Below are 18,043 nucleotides of genomic sequence, written 5' to 3'. Positions count from 1 at the left end.
AGGATAATAAAGAAATCCTATGAACAACTCTATGCCCACAAATTTGGAATCTACATAAAATGAATCCATTCCTTGAAAGACACAATCTGCCAAAACTCACACAAGAAGAAATAAACAACCTGAATAGGCCTATATCTTTTTTTTTTTTTTTTTTGAGACAGAGTCCCACTCTGTCGCCCAGACTGGAGTGTAGTGGTGCAATCTCCGCTCACTGCAGCCTCCGACTCCCAGGTTCAAGTGATTCTCTTGCCTCAGCCTCCTGAGTAGCTGGGATTGCAGATGCCCACCACCACGGCCGGCTAATTTTTTTTTGTATTTTTAGTAGAGATGGGGTTTCGCCATGTTGGCCAGGCTGGTCTTGAACTCCTGACCTCAGGTGATCTGCCCACTTTGGCCTCCCAAAGTGCTGGGATGACAGGAGTGAGCCACCACGCCCAGCCTGAATAGGCCTATACCTATTAAAGAAATTGAATCAATAATTAATAACCTTCCTAAAAAGAAAGCGCCAGGCCCAGATGGGTTCATTGTTGAATTCTACCAAACATTTAAAGAAGAAATTACAGTCATGTGGCACATCAGAGCCTTTCAGTCAATGACAGACCACATATATGATGGGGATTACAATGCTTAGGATATGTTTAGATACACAAATACTTACCATTGTGTTACAATTGCCAACAAAATTAGTACACTAACATGCTGTACAGGTTTGTAGACTGGGAGCAATAAGCTAATCCATATAGACTACAATTTAAGTTTGTATAAGTACACTTCGTGATGTTCACACAATAATGAAATTGCCTAATGATGCATTTCTTGGAACATAACCCCATCATTAAGTGATGCATAACTGTATACCAGCTCTTTATGATCTCTTTCAGAAGAAGCTGAGAGAATACTTTCTAATGCATTCTATGAGGCTAGCACCACCTTGATGTCAAAACCAGAAGACATACCAAGAAAACTATAGACCAATATCCCTAATGAACATAGATGCAAAAATCTTCAACAAAGGATTAACAAATAGAATTCAACAATGTATACAAAGAATTATGACTATGACCAAGTAGGATTTATCCCAAGTAGGCAAGGCTGGCTCAACATTCAAAAATCAATTAAAGAGGCTGGGCACAGTGGCTCACGCCTGTAATCCCAGCACTTTGGGAGGCCAAGGCAGGTGGATCACCTGAGGTCAGGAGTTTGAGACCAGCCTGACCAACCTGGTGAACCTCTACTAAAAATACAAAAATTAGCCGCGTGTGGTGGTGGGTGCCTGTAATCCAACTACTCGGAAGGCCAAGGCAGGAGAATTGCGGAGGTTGCAGTGAGCCAAGATCGCGCCATTGCACTCCAGCCTGGGCAATAAGAGCGAAACTCTGTCTCAAAAAAAAAAAAAAAAAAGGAAAAAGAAAGAAAGAAAAATTTGTCCAAGTGTAGTGGCGTGCTCCTGTAATCCCAGCTACTCGGGAGGCTGAGGCAGGAGAATCGCTTGAACCTTGGAGGCAGAGGTTGCAGTGAGCCGAGATTGCGCCATTGCACTCCACTCTGGGCGACAGAGTGAGACTCTGTCTCAAATCAATCAAAGAAACAAACAAAAAACAAACAAACAAGAAAATTGGGTCGAAAATCTTTAGAGAAACCTCCCCAAAGAAGATAGACAGATGGCAAAAAAGCATATCAGAAGATGCTCCATATCATACATTATCAGGGAAATGCAAATTAAAGCAACAATGAGACGCCACTACACACCTACTAGAATGGCCAAAATCCAGAACACTGATAACACCAAATGCTGGCGAGGATGTGGAGCAATGGAAACTCATTCCTTGCTGGTGGGAGAGCAAAATGGTATAGCCACCCTAAAAGAGAGTTTGGTGGTTTCTTATAAAACTAAACATACACTTGCCAGATGATCCAGCAATCACACTCCTTGGTATTTACCCAAAGGAGTTGATAAGTTATGTCCACACAAAAACCTGCACATGGATGTTTATAGCAGCTTTATTCATAATTGCTCAAACTTGGAAGTAATCAAGATGCCTTTCAGTAGGTGAATGGATAAATAAACGGTGGTATATCCAGTTGATGGAATATCACTCAGTGCTAAAAAGAAATGAGCTCTCAAGCCATGAAAAAACATTGAAAGAAGCTTAAATGCATATTACAGAGTGAAAGAAGGCAATCTGAAGAGGCTACAGACTGTAGGATTTCAACTCTATGACATTCTGGAAAAGATAAAACTATGGAAACAGGGAGAATATGGGAATTCTCTGTACCTTCCTCTCAATTTTGCTGTGAACCTAATAGTGCTCTAAAATATAAAGTCTTTAAAAAAAATCTGGCCTTCCCTCTCCTTTGCCCTGCAGGGGCAGGTCCTGTTGCCTGCCTGTCCCAGGATCCAGGCTCAGCTTGTTTCTGGCTGGGTTTGACCATAGGAGACCCGAGCCGGAGACTAGAGGGAAGAAGAAGTGGGGAGAGCAGCTCGGCAGCAGCTGCAGCTCCTACCAAAAGGCCCCTGTGATTCTAGGCCTTCTCTCTGTGGCCCCCCAACCTCGGGTGGGCTGTGCTGATCCCCTATCAACCTCCAAGTAGTCCTGGGTACCCTTTTCCTGGTATTTAGTGCCCTAAGTCGAAGTGGTTTCTGTTTTCCTGGGACTACTCTAAACTGATGAAATAGTCACTTGGAGACTGATATGATTTGGATATGTGTCCCCACCCAAATCTCATGTTGAATGGTAATCCCCAGTGTTGGAGGTGGGGCCAAGTGGGAGGTAATTGGTTCACGGGGGTGGGTTTCTCATGAATGATTTAGCACCATCCTCTTGGTGCTATCCCCACAATAGTGAGTGAATTCTCACCAGATCTGGTTGTTTAAGAGTGTGTGGCACCCTGGAGTCCCAGCTACTCAGGAGGCTGAGGCAAGAGAATCACTTGAACCCGGGAGGCGTAGGTTGCAGTGAGCCGAGATAGCACCATCCACTGCACTCCAGCCTGGGCAACAGAGTGAAACTCCGTCTCAAAAAGAAAAAAAAAAAGTAACCCCGACAATGTAAAATTAAAGTGTAGCTGATGCAAAATGGTCAAAGATAACTTTACTAGTGAAAGCTAATGGAACAAGAGGCTTAAATGTATTATTTAAACACACAAAGAACTAAAGATAACAGTGGATGGTGTTACATACATGGTCATATATCAGGTGTGGGGGTCCCCAATACCACCTTCAGGAACACCCAGGCCTGCTGGAGTTAACTCTTGCTACACATAAAGAGGAGAGAAATGTGTCCCATCCAGCAACAAAAACCTATCCTTCCATGTTTTGTGTATAGGTTGATGCTAAAAGCTGAAAAGCAAAAACAAAAATTCACATTAGAAAGTCTATATAAATATTTTCAGTGCCAGGTCAAGAAGAGGAATGCTAGGATTATATTTCCTTCTTATGTGTCTAATTCGATAGTCCCTGAGCCATTTGAAAAGAGAACTTTCCTAGCACCCAGGTCCCAATGATTCTCTTCTTACCATCAATTAAGAAAATTATGATCTATTTTACTTTACTTCTGGCTTTTTTCTTTATTTTGTTTTTATTTTTTGAAATGGAGCCTCGCTCTATCACCCAGGCTGGAGTGCAGTGGTGCAGTCTCGGCTCACTGCAACCTCCGCCTCCAAGGTTCAAGCAATTCTTGTGCCTCAGCCTCTTGAGTAGCTGGGATCACAGGTGTGCACCACCACACCCAGCTAGTTTTTATATTTTTAGTAGGGACAGGGTTTCGCCATGTTGGCCAGGCTGGTCTTGAACTCCTGGCCTCAAGTGATCTGCCCACCTCGGCCCCCCAAAGTGCTGGGATTACAGACCTGAGCCACCGCGCCCGGCCTGCTTCTTGTTTTGATCATAACTTTCTTTTCTTTTCTTTTTTTTTTTTTTTTTGAGATGGAGTCTCGCTCTGTCGCCCAGGCTGGAGTGCAGTGGCGCTATCTCAGCTCACTGCAACCTCCGCCTCCCGGGTTCACGCCATTCTCCTGCCTCAGCCTCCGAGTAGCTGGGACTACAGGCACCCGCCACCACGCCTGGCTAATTGTTTGTATTTTTAGTAGAGACGGGGTTTCACCGCGTTAGCCAGGATGGCCTCGATCTCCTGAACTCCTGATCCGCCTGCCTTGGCCTCCCAAAGTACTGGGATTACAGGCGTGAGCCACCGCTCCTGGCAGATCATAACTTTCTTGTATAGTTCTTTCCTCCTGGTATTTCTAATTGCTTTTCCTTATTTTCTTGTACTATTTGCCATCATCATATCCAACTTCAGACTCCCAATCACACCATCTAATATGTTGAATTCACATATACACAATTTTTTTTTTTTGAGACGGAGTCTCACTCTGTTGCCCAGGCTGGAGTGCAGTCGCGCAAGCTTGGCTCACCGCAACCTCTGCCTCCCAGGTTCAAGTGATTCTCCTGCCTCAGCCTCCTGAGTAGCTGGGATTACAGGCACCCACCACCATGCCCAGCTAATTTTTGTATTCTTAGTAGAGACGGGGTTTCGCCATGTTGGCCAGGCTGGTCTTGAGCTCCTGACCTCAGGTGATCCGCCTGCCTCAGTCTCCCAAAGTGCTGGGATTACAGGCGTGAGCCACCACACCCGGCTATATATATATTTAATTATTGGAGTCCTCTCTCCCAGAGCCTACCATTCTCCTACTCCAACCTGGACTGATTGCCAACCAGGCTTTCTGCCCAGTTGGCATCCCTGGTATTTCCCATCACAGCTCTCCTGGATTAGATCCATTGTCTTATGGATCCCACATTTTCCTTTTTCTTGGCTTGCACCCTTGATTTGCTGCAGAGCATCCCTAAGTAGCTTCCTAAGAAAGTACATTTCAGAGGCAAATTTTCTTAGCTCTTGTGTATCTAAAAACATTTTTATTCCATTATCACACGTAATGGATATTTTGGATGGTGTATTTCTATGTGGAAAATCATTTTCCCTTGGAATTTGGAAAGCATTGCCCAATTATCTTTTTGTTTTCTTGTTGTCCTGTGATCTTTTATCATTCAGTGTTGTTATGAACTCTGGTGCTACTCTGATTCCTGTTCTTTTTCCTTTATTTCATTTTTCCATAATTCTTGTTAGTTGCTTGCTGGACTTCCTAGATCACTCCTCAAAGTCCTTATATTTTCTCTCATATCTTTGTCTCTATTGTTTTGTTCTATTTTCTGGGAGACTTCTTCAGTTTTCTTTTCCAATATTTCTATTGAAATTTGAATTTCAATAATTCCTTCTTGTTCTCTGATTGCTCTTTTTACATAATATTCTGTTCTTGTTTTATGAATACAGCATTTTCTTTTAGTTCTGTAGATATGTTAATTAAATTAATTTTTTTGATACATTCCCTGAATTTTCTTGAATTCCAAGTTTATATTTTTTCTACAGGTTTATCTTGACTCTTTTTCCTGTTGAAGGCTTTCATCAAATTTCTGATAATATTTACTGGCTGGTTTATATTTAATAAGGAAGGACTGGATAAGTATTGTGGATTTAATCTGCTGTTGGGCAAATAGGTCTGTTTTCCTGCTGTGACTCTTCTCTGTGTAGGACAGGGAGGTGAGGAACAGAGTATTCCCCAGATGCTGGAATGAGGAAACAATTGTTCAGGGGTTGTCAGCATCCATGCTGGAAGCCTTAGCTCTCCACCAACATTTCAATCAATTTCTTTACAGAACTGTCAGGTGTTTTCCCTGTAGGCCTGTGCCAGCTCCCAGCTCAGCTGTCTGGTGGGGAGAGGAGGTTCCAACTGGTACAGTCATTCTGTACTGGGGCCTTCAATTAATCCCCATGTGTTCAGTCCTATTTAATTCTGTCGTTTTCTGCCACATGCCTGCTGATTCTGATTGTCTGGTGTTATATCTATAGCAAACTCACTCCCACCTCCTCTGCGGCTCCCTTGTCAAATATTCCCACTTGGATTTTTACTGCCTATTTTATTCATCAATCAATTCCCATATGCTTTCTATAAAGTTGTTGTCCTTTGATGATAACCTCTCATCCTCACCACATTCTCTTCACTCTGGTGGGTTTATTCCTTTCCTTTTTTTTTTTTTTTTTTCAGACGGAGTCTTGCTCTGTCGCCCAGGCTGGAGTGCAATGGCACGATCTCGGCTCACTGCAACCTCTGCCTCCTGGGTTCAGGTGATTCTCCTGCCTCAGTCTCCCAAGTAGCTGGGATTACAGGTGCGTGCGACCAGGCCTGGCTAATTGTTTGTATTTTTAGCAGAGGCGGGGTTTCACCATGTTGGCCAAGCTGGTCTCGATCCTGACCTGAAGCAATTCACCCTCCTTGGCCTCCCAAAGTGCTGGGATTACAGGCATGAGCCACCACACCCTGCCTCCTTTCTGTTTCTTGACATTCTTCTTCTTTTAGTGCACTTCTATGAGTAAAGAAGGAAAACTGTGTGTGTGTGTGTCTGTGTCTGTGTCTGTGTCTGTGTGTCTGTGTGTATGTGTGTCTGTGTCTGTGTGTCTGTGTGTATGTGTGTCTGTGTATGTGACTGTGTGTGTTTGTGTGTGTCTGGGTGTGTGTGTGTTCATGCACATCTGTGCCTGCTCATGGTGTCTTATATCAGAATTTATTCATTTCTTATCTATTTTCTAACAAATATGGTTAAGGCTGTTAATTTTTCTAGGTGACCTCTGTAGCCTTATCTCCTAGGTTTTAATATGTAGGGCTCTCAATGTTGGTCATTTCTTTTGTTTTTAGAGACAGGGTCTTGCTCTTTCTCCCAGGCTGGAGTGCAGTGGCATGATCCCACCTCAGCCTGCTGAGTAGCTAGGACTACAGGTGCGCACGTGCCCAGCTAATTTATTTCATTTTTGGTAAAAACGAGGTCTCACTTTGTTGCCCAGGCTGATCTCGAACTCCTGGGCTCAAGCGATCCTCCTGCCTTGGCCTCCCAAAGTGCTGGGATTACAGGCATGAGCCAGCGCTCCTGGCCTGGATGAGCTCTTCTGAAATATATATATTTTCTATCAGTTTAAGAGATTTTTAAACAAATGGAGTAAAAGTTTGTGTTGTTTGTCATATTGATAAAATCCTTCTGGTTGTGGGCTTTCTGTCAATTACCATCTATACTAGATTTTCCTGGTTTTTATCTTCTACAGTCCTGTTTTTAAGAGGACCTTAAACTATTACAGTCCCATTTTTTAAATGACCAATTTTTAATTCTAATAGTAAATAATTTTGATTATAGTATATTTTTCTTTTTTTTTTTTTTTGAGATGGAGTCTTGCTCTGTTACCCGGGCTGGAGTGCAGTGGCACGATCTCGGCTCACTGCAAGCTCCGCCTCCTGGGTTCACGCCATTCTCCTGCCTCAGCCTCCCGAGTAGCTGGGACTACAGGCGCCCACCACCACGCCCGGCTAATTTTTTGTATTTTTAGTAGAGACGGGGTTTCACCTTGTTAGCCAGAATGGTCTTGATCTCTTGACCTTGTGATCTGCCCGCCTCGGCCTCCCAAAGTGCTGGGATTACAGGCGTGAGCCACCACGCCCGGCCGATTATAGTATATTTTTCTACTTTTCAATGGCAAGTGTGAAACTGTATAACTTAAGTCCCTTCTATTCAATCTAAGGAATTTAGCAAGATTCTCTTCATTATTTTTTAATATTTCAAAAACTTCTTGATTTCTAGTCTTGTACATTACTCTTTCCAATCTAGATTTAACTTGTTATAGCCCATGAAACTTCTTGACTTTTGATTGAGGCAAAGAATTTCCAGAGTTATTGATGAAGAATTAACATTTCTATAATGTTAATGGTTCCCTTCTAGGAATATGGTAGCGTCTGTTTTTGTTTTTGTTTTCTTCAGGTCTTCTTTCAGATTTTTCAGTAAAGTTTTATAGCTTTTTGATGCAGGTTTTGACATTCCTTATTAAGTTTATTCCCAGCTGTTTTATAATTTTTGTAGTGAGAGTGAGTTGAATCTTTTTTCCCTCATTACATTTTCCAGCTTTTTATTACTGGTTGTGTTTATATGCCTGCATCCTAACACCAGGGAACTGACTTGAAATGGGCCTTTCTCCCTGCAGTGACTCACCAAGAATGAGGTTTAAAAGAGAATGGAAGAAGGATGTATGTGGGGCTTTTTATTTTTGTTTTTTAATTGACACATATTTAGGAAGTACAATTTGATATTTCAATATATATTTATGTTGCACAATGGTCCAAGCAGGGTAGTTAATATATCCATCACCTCATGCATGTACCATTTCTTTGTTGTGGGAACTTACAAAAGTCTCTCTTCTAGGTATTTTGTAACATACAATATATTGCTGTCAACCATAGTCACCCTGCTGTGCAATAGAACAACATAATTTTTTTTTTTTTGAGACAGAATCTCGCTGTGTCACCCAGGCTGGAGTGCAGTGGTGTGATCTCAGCTCACTGCAACCTCTGCCTCCTGGGTTCGAGCGATTCTCCTGCCTCAGCCTCCCGAGTAGCTGGAACCATAGGCACCCGCCACCATGCCCAGCTAATTTTTGTATTTTTAGTAGAAATGGGGTTTCACCATGTTGGCCAGGCTGCACTCAAGCTCCTGACCTCAAGTGAATCACCCACCTCAGTCTCCCAAAGTGCTGGGATTACAAGCGTGAGCCACTGCACCTGGTCAAAACACCAGAATTTATTCATCTTATCTAATAATAACTTTGTACCTGTTGACCAATCTCTCCACATCCTCCTCTCCCTGATCCTCTCCCCAGTCTCTGGTAACTACTGTTCTACTTTCTGCTTCTATGATATCAACTCTTTTTTGTTTTTGAGATTCCACATATGACTGAGATCATGTGGTATTTGTCTTTCTGTTTCTGGTTTATTTCCCTTAACATTATGTCTTCCAGGTTCATTCATGTTGTCCTAAGTGACAGGATTTCATTCTTTTTTATGGCTGAATAGTATTCCATTGCATATATATACCACATTTTCTTTATCCATTCATCTGTTGGTGGACACCTAAGTTGATTCCGTATCTGGCTATTGTGAATAGTCCTGCAATAAAAATGGGAGCGCAGATAATTCTTCCACATACTGATTTCATTTCCTTTGGATATATACCAGTAGTAGGATTGCTGGTAGTTCTATTTTCAATTTATTGAGAAACCTCCATACTGTTCTCCATAGTGACTATTCTAACTTACTACCCCACCAACAGTAAGAAAGTATTCCCTTTTCTCCACATCTTTGCCAACTTGTCTTCTTTTGTCTTTTTGATTAAAGCCATTCTAACTGAATTGAAGGGGTATCTCATTGGGCTTTTGATTTGAATTTCCCTGATGATGAGTGATGTTGAGCTTTTTTTCCCCTCCCTCCTTCCCTTCCTTCTCTTTCTTTTTTCGAGACAGGGTCTCACTCTGTCACCCAGGCCAAAGTGCAATGGCACGATCCTAGCTCATTGCAGCCTCAAACTCCTGGGCTCAAGTGATCCTCCCACCCCGGCCTCCCAAGAAGCTGAGATGACAAGTGGGAACAACCATGCCTGGCTAATTTTTTATTTTTTTAGAGACAGCGGTCTTGCCATGTTAACCAGGCTGGTCTTGAACTCCTGGACTCAAGTGATCTTCCTACCTCGGCCTACCAAAGTGCTGGGATTACAGGTGTGAGCCAAGGTGCCTGGCGAGATTTTTCCCATATACCTGTTGGTCATTTGAATGTTTTCTTTTGAGAAATGTCTATTCAGGTCTTTTGCCCTCTCCTAGATTTTATCTATCTATCTATCTATCTATCTATCTATCTATCTATCTATCTATGTATCCATCCATCCATCTATTTCGAGATGGAGTCTCGCTCTGTCACCCAGGCTGTAGTGCAGTGGCGCGATCTCAGCTCACTGCAACTTCCACCTCCCAGGTTCAAGCGATTCTCCTGCCTCAGCCTCCTGAGTAGCTGGGACTACAGGTGCGAGCCACCACTCCTGGCTAATTTTTTTTTGTATTTTTAGTGGAGATGGGGTTTCACCATTTTAGCCAGGATCATCTCAATCCCCTGATCTCGTGATCCGCCTGCCTCGGCCTCCCAAAGTGCTGAGATTACAGGCATGAGCCACCGTGCCTGGTCACTTTTTTTTTTTTTTTTTAAGACAGGGTCTTGCTCTGTTGCCCAGGCTAGAGTGCAATGTGCAATCATAGCTCACTGCAGCCTCAAACTCCTGGGCTCAAGTGATCCTTCCACCTCAGCTTTCCAGGGAGCTGGGACTACAGGTGTGTGTCACCACGTCTGTCTAATTTTTAAATTTTTTTTTGTAAAGACGGGGTCTTGCTTCTTGCTATGTTGCCCAGGCTTGTCTTGAACTCCAGTTCTCTGATTTTTTAATAAAGTCATAAGTAAATGCTGAATTTTATCAAATGCTTTTTCTGCATCTATTGAAATAATTATGTAGTGTTTTTCCCCTTAAGTTTGTTAAGGTTGGGTTTCTAATTTTAAACCATATTTGCATTCTTAGGATAAAACTCAACTTGGTTGTGATAGATCATATACTGCAGGATTCAGTTTATTTGTCTCGAATTTTAAAACTTATTTCCACATCTTGTGTCATACTTTTCTTGGCTCATCATAGTAGATATATTAGTCTAGTAAAATAAGTTTGGAGACATTTATTTCTTTTCTGTGTATGATTGGAATTGTCTACTCATTAAAGATTTGGTAGAAGTCATCCGTAAAGCCCTCTTGGTCTCTTTTTTCTCTCTCTCTCTCGCTCTCTCTTTCTCTGTGTGTGCGTGTGTGTCTGTGTGTGTCTGTGTGTGTCTGCGTGTCTGTGTCTGTGTGTAGGGGGATGGGTAGCTTTTTAAATACATAGTCAATTTCATTGTGGTTACAGGGATTTTCTGTTTCTAAAGTCGGTTTTGGTAAGCTGTACTTTCCTAGGAATGTATTCCTTTTGCTTATGTTTTCAAATTTACTGACACACAGTTCATAATAAAACCTTTTCATGAGTAACATAATTTACTTTTCTCTTTATATCCAGCTTGTTAGAGGGTTGGCTTTTGTTTTTCAGCTTTTCAAAGAAGCAGGTTTAAAATTTTCTCAATCCTCTCCATCATTTGTTTCTATTTCATTAAGTTTTATTCATCCTTATTTTTCTTTCTTCTACTTTTGCAGGCTTACTCTGTCATTTCTTTATGGCTTCTTGAATTGGATGTTCGGCGTGATGACTTTTGGACTGCTTTAGCCGCATCTCTATACTTCAGCATCACACACCAAATGGCTTACTCAACATCTCCACTTTCACACCACTGGGCACCCCAAGCTTAATACAGCCAAAGCAGAACTCTTGATCTGCACCTCTGAAAATGTACTTTTCCTGTAGTTCTCCCCACTATGGTGAAAAGCACCCTTATTTCCCCAGTTGCTCAGGCCCCAATCTCAGGAATCATCCTTGTTTCTTCCCTTGCTCTATGCCCTACATCCAATCCTTTTGTTCAGTTTTGAAAACATATCTTGAATCTCACAACTTCTCAGAGCTGCACTGCTACCACCCTAGTTAAAGCCACCATCAACTCTTTCTCCTAGATTTTTCCAGGGCCTTGCAACTAGCCTTGTGCTGTAGTTTTATCACATCCAGTTCTCCACTCTACACCTGCAACATAGATCAGACAGCTCCTGGCTCAAAATCCTCTGAGGGCTTCTCATCTTAGAATAAACTCTCGGTTCTGGCCAGGTGCGGTGGCTCACGCCTGCAGTCCCAGCACTTTGAGAGTCCGAGGCGGGCGGATCACTTGAACTCAGGAGTTTGAGACCAGCCTGGGCAACATGGTGAACCCCCATCTCTATCAAAAATACAAAAACTTAGCCAGGCGTGGTGGTGCGCATCTGTGGTCCCAGCTACTTAGGACGCTGAGGAGGGAGGATCGCTTGAGCTCAGGGTGGACATTGCAGTGAGCCAAGATTGCGCCACTGCACTGCAGCCTGGGTGACAGAATGAGACCCCATCCCCCCCAAAAAAAGAATGAACTCCCAGTTCTCATAATGGCCCCAGCTGCCTTTCCAATCACATTCCCTACCACTCTCCAGCAACACTGACTGCAACACTGACTTCCTTGTTAGTCCCCAACATGCCAGGTACAGTCTCTCCTCATGGCCTTTGAACTTGCCTGGAATGTTCTTTCCTCAGATATTCATATGAGGGAGTAAAATGAGGGTGAAAACCAGTAGATATCTAAATAGCACCCCCTTCACTCTTAGTTTATCTTTCTCAAAGCCCTTATCACTATGTGAAATGATATATTATACTTATTTGTATGCTAGTATGAATCTTCCCGACAAGAATGTTAGTTTGCTGTCTGTTCAGTACCGTGCATCCAGAGCCTGGAAAAGTGCCTGGCACATAGCAGGTAGTCAATAAATGAATGGGGGCAAGCAGCCAAATCAGAATCAGGTTTTCTTGCTAAGCATAGAACTAACAGAAGGATCACTGAATGGACTGGATAATGACTGGCATCAGGGTAAGGTCCCCTTAACAAACACTCCTGTCCTGAACACCTGGTTAGCTAACAGTTTTCTCATACTCTTATTTTCCCAAAACACAATTGCTGGATCTCAGCTCTTCTAGGAAAGTGAAAAACTGCTGGATCTCAGCTCCCAAATCATATCTTCCAGGCAGAGCTAACATTGCCCCTTATTCACACCTCCACCAAACCATCTGATCCAACAATGACAGGTGTCACGAGGCCTTGGCATGCACTCTCTTCCCCCGCCAGAGTTCTGCGAAGGCCAGGGTTGGGATTTGTTGTCAGTTTATTCCCCGCCTCTATGAGAGCGTGAGCACCGGGCAGGCTCGGATGAAATAATGCATTGAGTAGGCCTCTGAAACCAAGGCCCCTCAGCTGGGGCAACGTCAGGCTCCAGGGTGGGCAACTTTGCTGCTTCTGCTGAAGATGGTGATATTGAGAAAATGCGGGTGCAATGAAACGCTTATTGCAGCGCACTCGGTGCATCTGTGGACAGAGGGTCAATCTCCCCTCAGAGCCGCGCAAACAGGCATCCCAAGCCTAGGCCTTCACTTGCTCCAGCATCCGCAAGGGTCCATTAATCCTTAACATTCAAATTCCGCCCACTAAACCAGCCCCTCCGCGCCCAAGCCGCCTCTTTTCCCCAAACGACGGCCGAAAGCAGCCAATCAACAGCTGGAGGGGTCCGCCCCCTTTTCCCTGGCCGAAATGGACAGGAAATCTCGCCAATTGACGGCATCGCCGCTGAGGACCCCCCCCCCGCCCCCGCCCCCCCGTCCCAGCCCGGCCATCACAGCCAATGACGGGCGGGCTCGCAGCAGCGCCGAGGGCGGGGCGCGGGCGCGCAGGTGCAGCAGCGCGCGGGCCGGCCAAGAGGGCGGGGCGCGACGTCGGCCGTGCGGGGTCCCGGCGTCGGCGGCGCGCGCGCTCCCTCCTCTCGGAGAGAGGGCTGTGGTAAAAGCCGTCCGGAAAATGGCCGCCGCCGCCGCCGCCGCGCCGAGCGGAGGAGGAGGAGGAGGCGAGGAGGAGAGACTGTGAGTGGGACCGCCGTGGCCGCGGGCGGGGACCCTTGCCGGGGGGCGGGGGTCAGGGGCGGGACGTGGCGCGGGAGGGGCCCGCGGGGTCGGACGACACGGCTGGCGGATGGCGTCCCTCCTCTCTACCCTCCCCCTCCCGCCGCCGCCGGTGGCGACTCTCCCCTCGGCCCGTCACCCGTGCTCGCGGGTGACCGTCCTCGGCGCGGCCTCCCTGGAGCCGCCTTCGCCTGACGCCCCTCTTCCTCCCGCCCTCGGCGCGCATCCCGGCCCCCGGCCCCGCGGGCGCCCTGTCGCCGGGGCTTCGCCTGTCGGGGCTGCGCGCGCTCCTGCCCTTCTCGGGGCTTTGGGCCGCGGCGCCGTCGCGCGCCCGCGGCCCCGGCCTCTCCCTGGATCGCGCTCTCCCCTCTCCCTCCCTCGCGCGCCCCCTCTCCCGTTACTCGGCCCCCCCACCGGCGCGCGTGCGCACTTCGCCTCCCGTCGGGAGAGTGCGCCACAAGGGCTCCTGAGCTCTCACCCCCATCTCTGGGCTTTGCCTCCCCCTCCTTCTCGCCCATTCCATGAATTTCTGCCCCCCGCTACCCCCCCGCGAGCGAGTAGGTCCACCGGCTCCTTTCCCCATCTAGCAGGAACAAGTAGGTGGGGATTATTATCCACAAAAGGGACTAGACATTGTGTTCTGGGTCCCACAGCTCATCATAAAGAGGTGGTTATAGTTCCCATCAGGAGCCGTGGGTAGGGGACTGTGCGTCCAGCAGCACCCGAGGCTCTTCGGCGCCTGAGGCTCTAAGGTGCGAGCGTGTCCCCAGGGTGCTCAGAGGTTCTTTGGAGTGCTGTGGCTTCGGAATGTGAGCACCCTCCCATCCTACCCTCCCCTTCGCCGGCGATCTTCCAGTTACATAAGTGGAGTGGGACATAGTAGGTAACGGGCTCTCATCGCCCTGGAGCGCTCGGGATCACCGGTACCAGATGGGGCAAGTTCATCGCGACGCTGTGGCTCCTGTTCATTGTGCCTGAAAGGTTATTCTCTGTTCAGTTTGGTCATCACCGAATCACCCAAACTGAAACTCAGATGACTTTTATATGGCAGTGGCAATGTTTCTGTGGTTTTGCACTAAAGACTTAAGGTCATTATGAAGAGTTTAAAAGGATTGCTCTCGCAGGGGAGACCGTTTATGACATTGCTAAGTATGGACCCCGAGGGGGAAAAAGCTCATTCTGGAATTGCTCTGTGGCGGTTGCTTCTGTTGTGAGTGTATTCGGGTGTGGGTTGGTCCCAGCAGAAATGGGCTCCACCATAAAATTGATATTCCTGACTCATGGTCAGGCAGATGTGTGCTTCTGGTTATTTTTCCAGGAACAGGAATGGGCTCTGTCGAGCCTTTCACACGTTGTGTCTCTGCTGTGCGGGATCAGTACCCGAGACTGTGAGATAACAGGATCGAATTCAGGGGTTGGTTGGTGATCCAGGAACCATACCTACTTGGATGTGATACTGAGTGGCTTAGATGTTGTAGGACTCTCATAAGTTTTAGGCATTTTGTTATACTATAAAAATGAAGCATAATACGGCCTCGGTAGTAACATTGCACTAATAGGTAATTATTACTCTAGAGAATTTTGGGTTCCATGGCTGGAATGTTCATCAGTATCTCAGCAATTTCAGTTAATAACCAGATTAAGCTGACCTCTTGAGTCTTTTGAAATCTGCTGGGTCCCTATAATAAGACAGGGTCTGGATTTTTTAATCTTTTGGGAATTTCCACCAAGGATTTAGGGAAATAGGCTTATTTATGGGCTTTTCAGGATTTCTATTTCAAATCCCAATGAGGAAGTCTAGGAAACACTTGCTTTTATTTTCTTACCTGAATATGTCAGAACCTTAAATCACCCAATCAATCTAGAAGTACTACAGTTGATTAAAGTAAGTCACCACAGGTCACTCATTCGTGGCAGGTCAGCTAGGTGGCTGATCACTGGAATACAGTCATATCCCCAGGCAGACACACGAGCCTCACTTGACGATCACAAAGTTTGTACATCTGAGCTTGAGACGTGACAAGTTGAGGTCTCTGCTTTGTTCTTCATAGTTGGCAGTTTGTCTCCTCGGGTGCCCCTCCGGTTAGCTGTTTATCATACGCCTAGCCCTTTCAACAGTGCAGGCAGCTTCCAGAGTATAGTTTTCTCTGCAAAGTGCCTGGTGGAAGGGTACCTCCTTTTCCATTGTCCTAATGGCTCCATTGGGCTTCCATACCAGCCCTTTCCAGTGTCCTAACAGCTCAAAGAAACCCATCTGTGGCTTTCTTGTTAGCACTGGCCTATCAGACCTTCCTATTGCCTGTTACTAAAATTTTGCCTGGAATGCTTTAAGCTTAGAGTACTGGGTCTTTGTTTTACCCGATTGATAGGAGAGTGTCATGCAGTCAGCCGAACTCCGACTTCTGTGCTGTTTAAATCCTTAGGTAGGTCTGGGGCAAGGCACAAACCACTGTGTATTCAAAGGGTTATGGTGCTTGCATTCTGTGTGTATATGTTTGTAATTTCCAACCAGAGTCGTTTCCCGTGCCTGCCCTGCCTCTGTGCAATCTAGTCTAGTGGGGTAGGGAGGCAAGCTGTGGAGTTTGAAAAAAAAAAAAAAAACTGGCTAAATGAGTTTAATAGGCTGTTACCCCCTCCAGAACATTCCTCCCATGTGGAGATGGAACGAGAAGTTCATTTCTTTAACCTAAAATAAAGAACAACAGAGATAAAATTGTTAGTTCCTTATTGGAGCCTGGTTTCCACTGCTAATGTACCTGCTTGGGACGCTGCATGATAAATGACGTGTCCTGGAACCTGAAATCTTTTATAAAGGTTAATATCAGCAGAAATCTTTTAATTAGCTAAGAGCAGCTTGTTCTCAAGCTGCCCGAGTTATCTTGGAGGAGGAGAGAATCACAGGAAATGTTTGATATTTCTAGTAACCAGTGTTTTCAGTGCGTGGGGTAAAGCACACTCCTAGACTGGCCAGTCCCAAAGAGTGTGGCAAGACACCTGCTTGTTTTCCCTGCCCTCTGCTACGGTGACATCCTTGCAGACCAGTCTTGCGTGGCTGGCAGACGCAATCTTTTTCTCTTGGGTAGAGCGTTATCATCGCTGCGATGGAAGGACCTTGTCCTCGGTGCCTCCATACCAGCCCTTTCCAGTGAAACTACTGCTGTCCCGGCAAGCCCCTGTGCGTGTGCATCATTCCGGGTAGGACAAGATATGAACAGGTCCCTCTTCTTTGGGCTTAAGTAGAAGTTGTGCTCTTCTGCTTTTACCTGTTCTCTTCTGCCTTTCTCTTGCAAGAAACCTTCTCCTGTCGAAAGCTTGGTTTGCATGCCATTGCTTAAATACTTTGATGGTATGTATGGTATGTGGGATAACTGAGTGGGAGCCAGAATTGGGGGGTGGGCAGGGCATCCCCACCCCCACCCCCACATCAAAGGGGGAATGACCATTTCGTTAGAGAATAAAGCCTGAGTCTTATAACTTCTTCAAGCACATGTATGCTGGGTCTCCTGGCGTGTGACTGTGTCCCCGCTGTGCTGTGTGGCTGTTTTGCAGTTACTGTAGACACTGTAGTCTGGGCTGTCATTATTGCCTCTGAAGTTGACAGGACCAAGCCTTAGTAAGGATGCACTTGTTTTCCTTGCCTAAGAGCTAGGGGTGTTTTATATATATATATTAACTTTCTTTTTTAGACTTCACAAACTGCTCTCATTTTCTGGCTCGCTCTTTCTTTCTTTTTTGAATTGAGACAGTCTCGCTCTGTCACCCATGCTGGAGTGCAGTGGCACGATCTCAGCTCACTGCAACCTCTGCCTCAGCCTTCCAAGTAGCTGGGATTACAGGCAACTGCCACCACGCCCGGCTAATTTTTGTTTTTTGTTTTTTGTTTTTTTTTTTTTTAGTCGAGACGGGGTTTCACCATCTTGGCCACGCTGGTCTTGAACTCCTGACCTCGTGATCCACCCGCATCAGCCTCCCAAAGTGCAGGGATTACAGGCGTGAGCCACCGTGCCCAGCCTCTGGCTCTTTTCTTTTTGACATGAAATCTTAAGTTAATTATCTTAAACTTTAAGAACTAGAAGGATTCTTAGTCCAGCACCATCAGTTTACAAACAGAAAAAACTTGTGTCCCTGAGAAGTTGTGACTTTTCCAGGGCCTCCTAGCCAGGATACCAGTTTGGTTTTTATTATATAGCTAGCCAAGTAATACTATTAACTTGACTTCTGGAATTTCAAAGTATTCTATGACTTGACTATTTAAGGGAATTATGAGGCCTCACTGAACCTCAAAAGATAATTTTAGGTACCATCCCGGTAGCTATAGAGCAGCAACAGACCAGTAAAAGACTTGGTTGATATTGCCCTTCTTCTGGGTTTGATTACATGAGTAATTGTGTGAATAGTCTCTAAGTTGTACGCTCTGAGCTTTTGTTTTTAGCTTATAAAAGTGCTACTCTTGGGCTAGCATAGTATCAGAAATTAGCTAAT

General features: G+C 45.5%; 1 protein-coding gene across 2 annotated transcripts in view; it reads left to right on the top strand.

The window, feature by feature from the left end:
* Positions 1-13,365: 13,365 nt before the first annotated feature.
* The window catches only part of MECP2 (methyl-CpG binding protein 2), a 75,182-nt gene continuing 70,504 nt past the window's right edge, over positions 13,366-18,043 (top strand). Inside the window, exon 1 of one of the 2 annotated variants that reach the window (XM_054470922.2) lies at positions 13,366-13,522. In XM_054470922.2, the coding sequence (XP_054326897.1) occupies positions 13,461-13,522 (62 nt within the window). In that variant the 5' untranslated portion in view covers positions 13,366-13,460. The remainder of the gene's footprint in view (positions 13,523-18,043) is intronic. The other variant, XM_054470923.2, reaches the window with a different exon arrangement.

The sequence above is a fragment of the Pongo pygmaeus genome, chromosome X (genome assembly GCF_028885625.2).
Source record: "Pongo pygmaeus isolate AG05252 chromosome X, NHGRI_mPonPyg2-v2.0_pri, whole genome shotgun sequence".
Taxonomy (NCBI): Eukaryota; Metazoa; Chordata; class Mammalia; order Primates; family Hominidae; genus Pongo; species Pongo pygmaeus.
The sequence above is the reverse complement of the archived record's forward strand: the minus strand, read 5'-3'. Positions and strand labels throughout refer to the sequence as shown.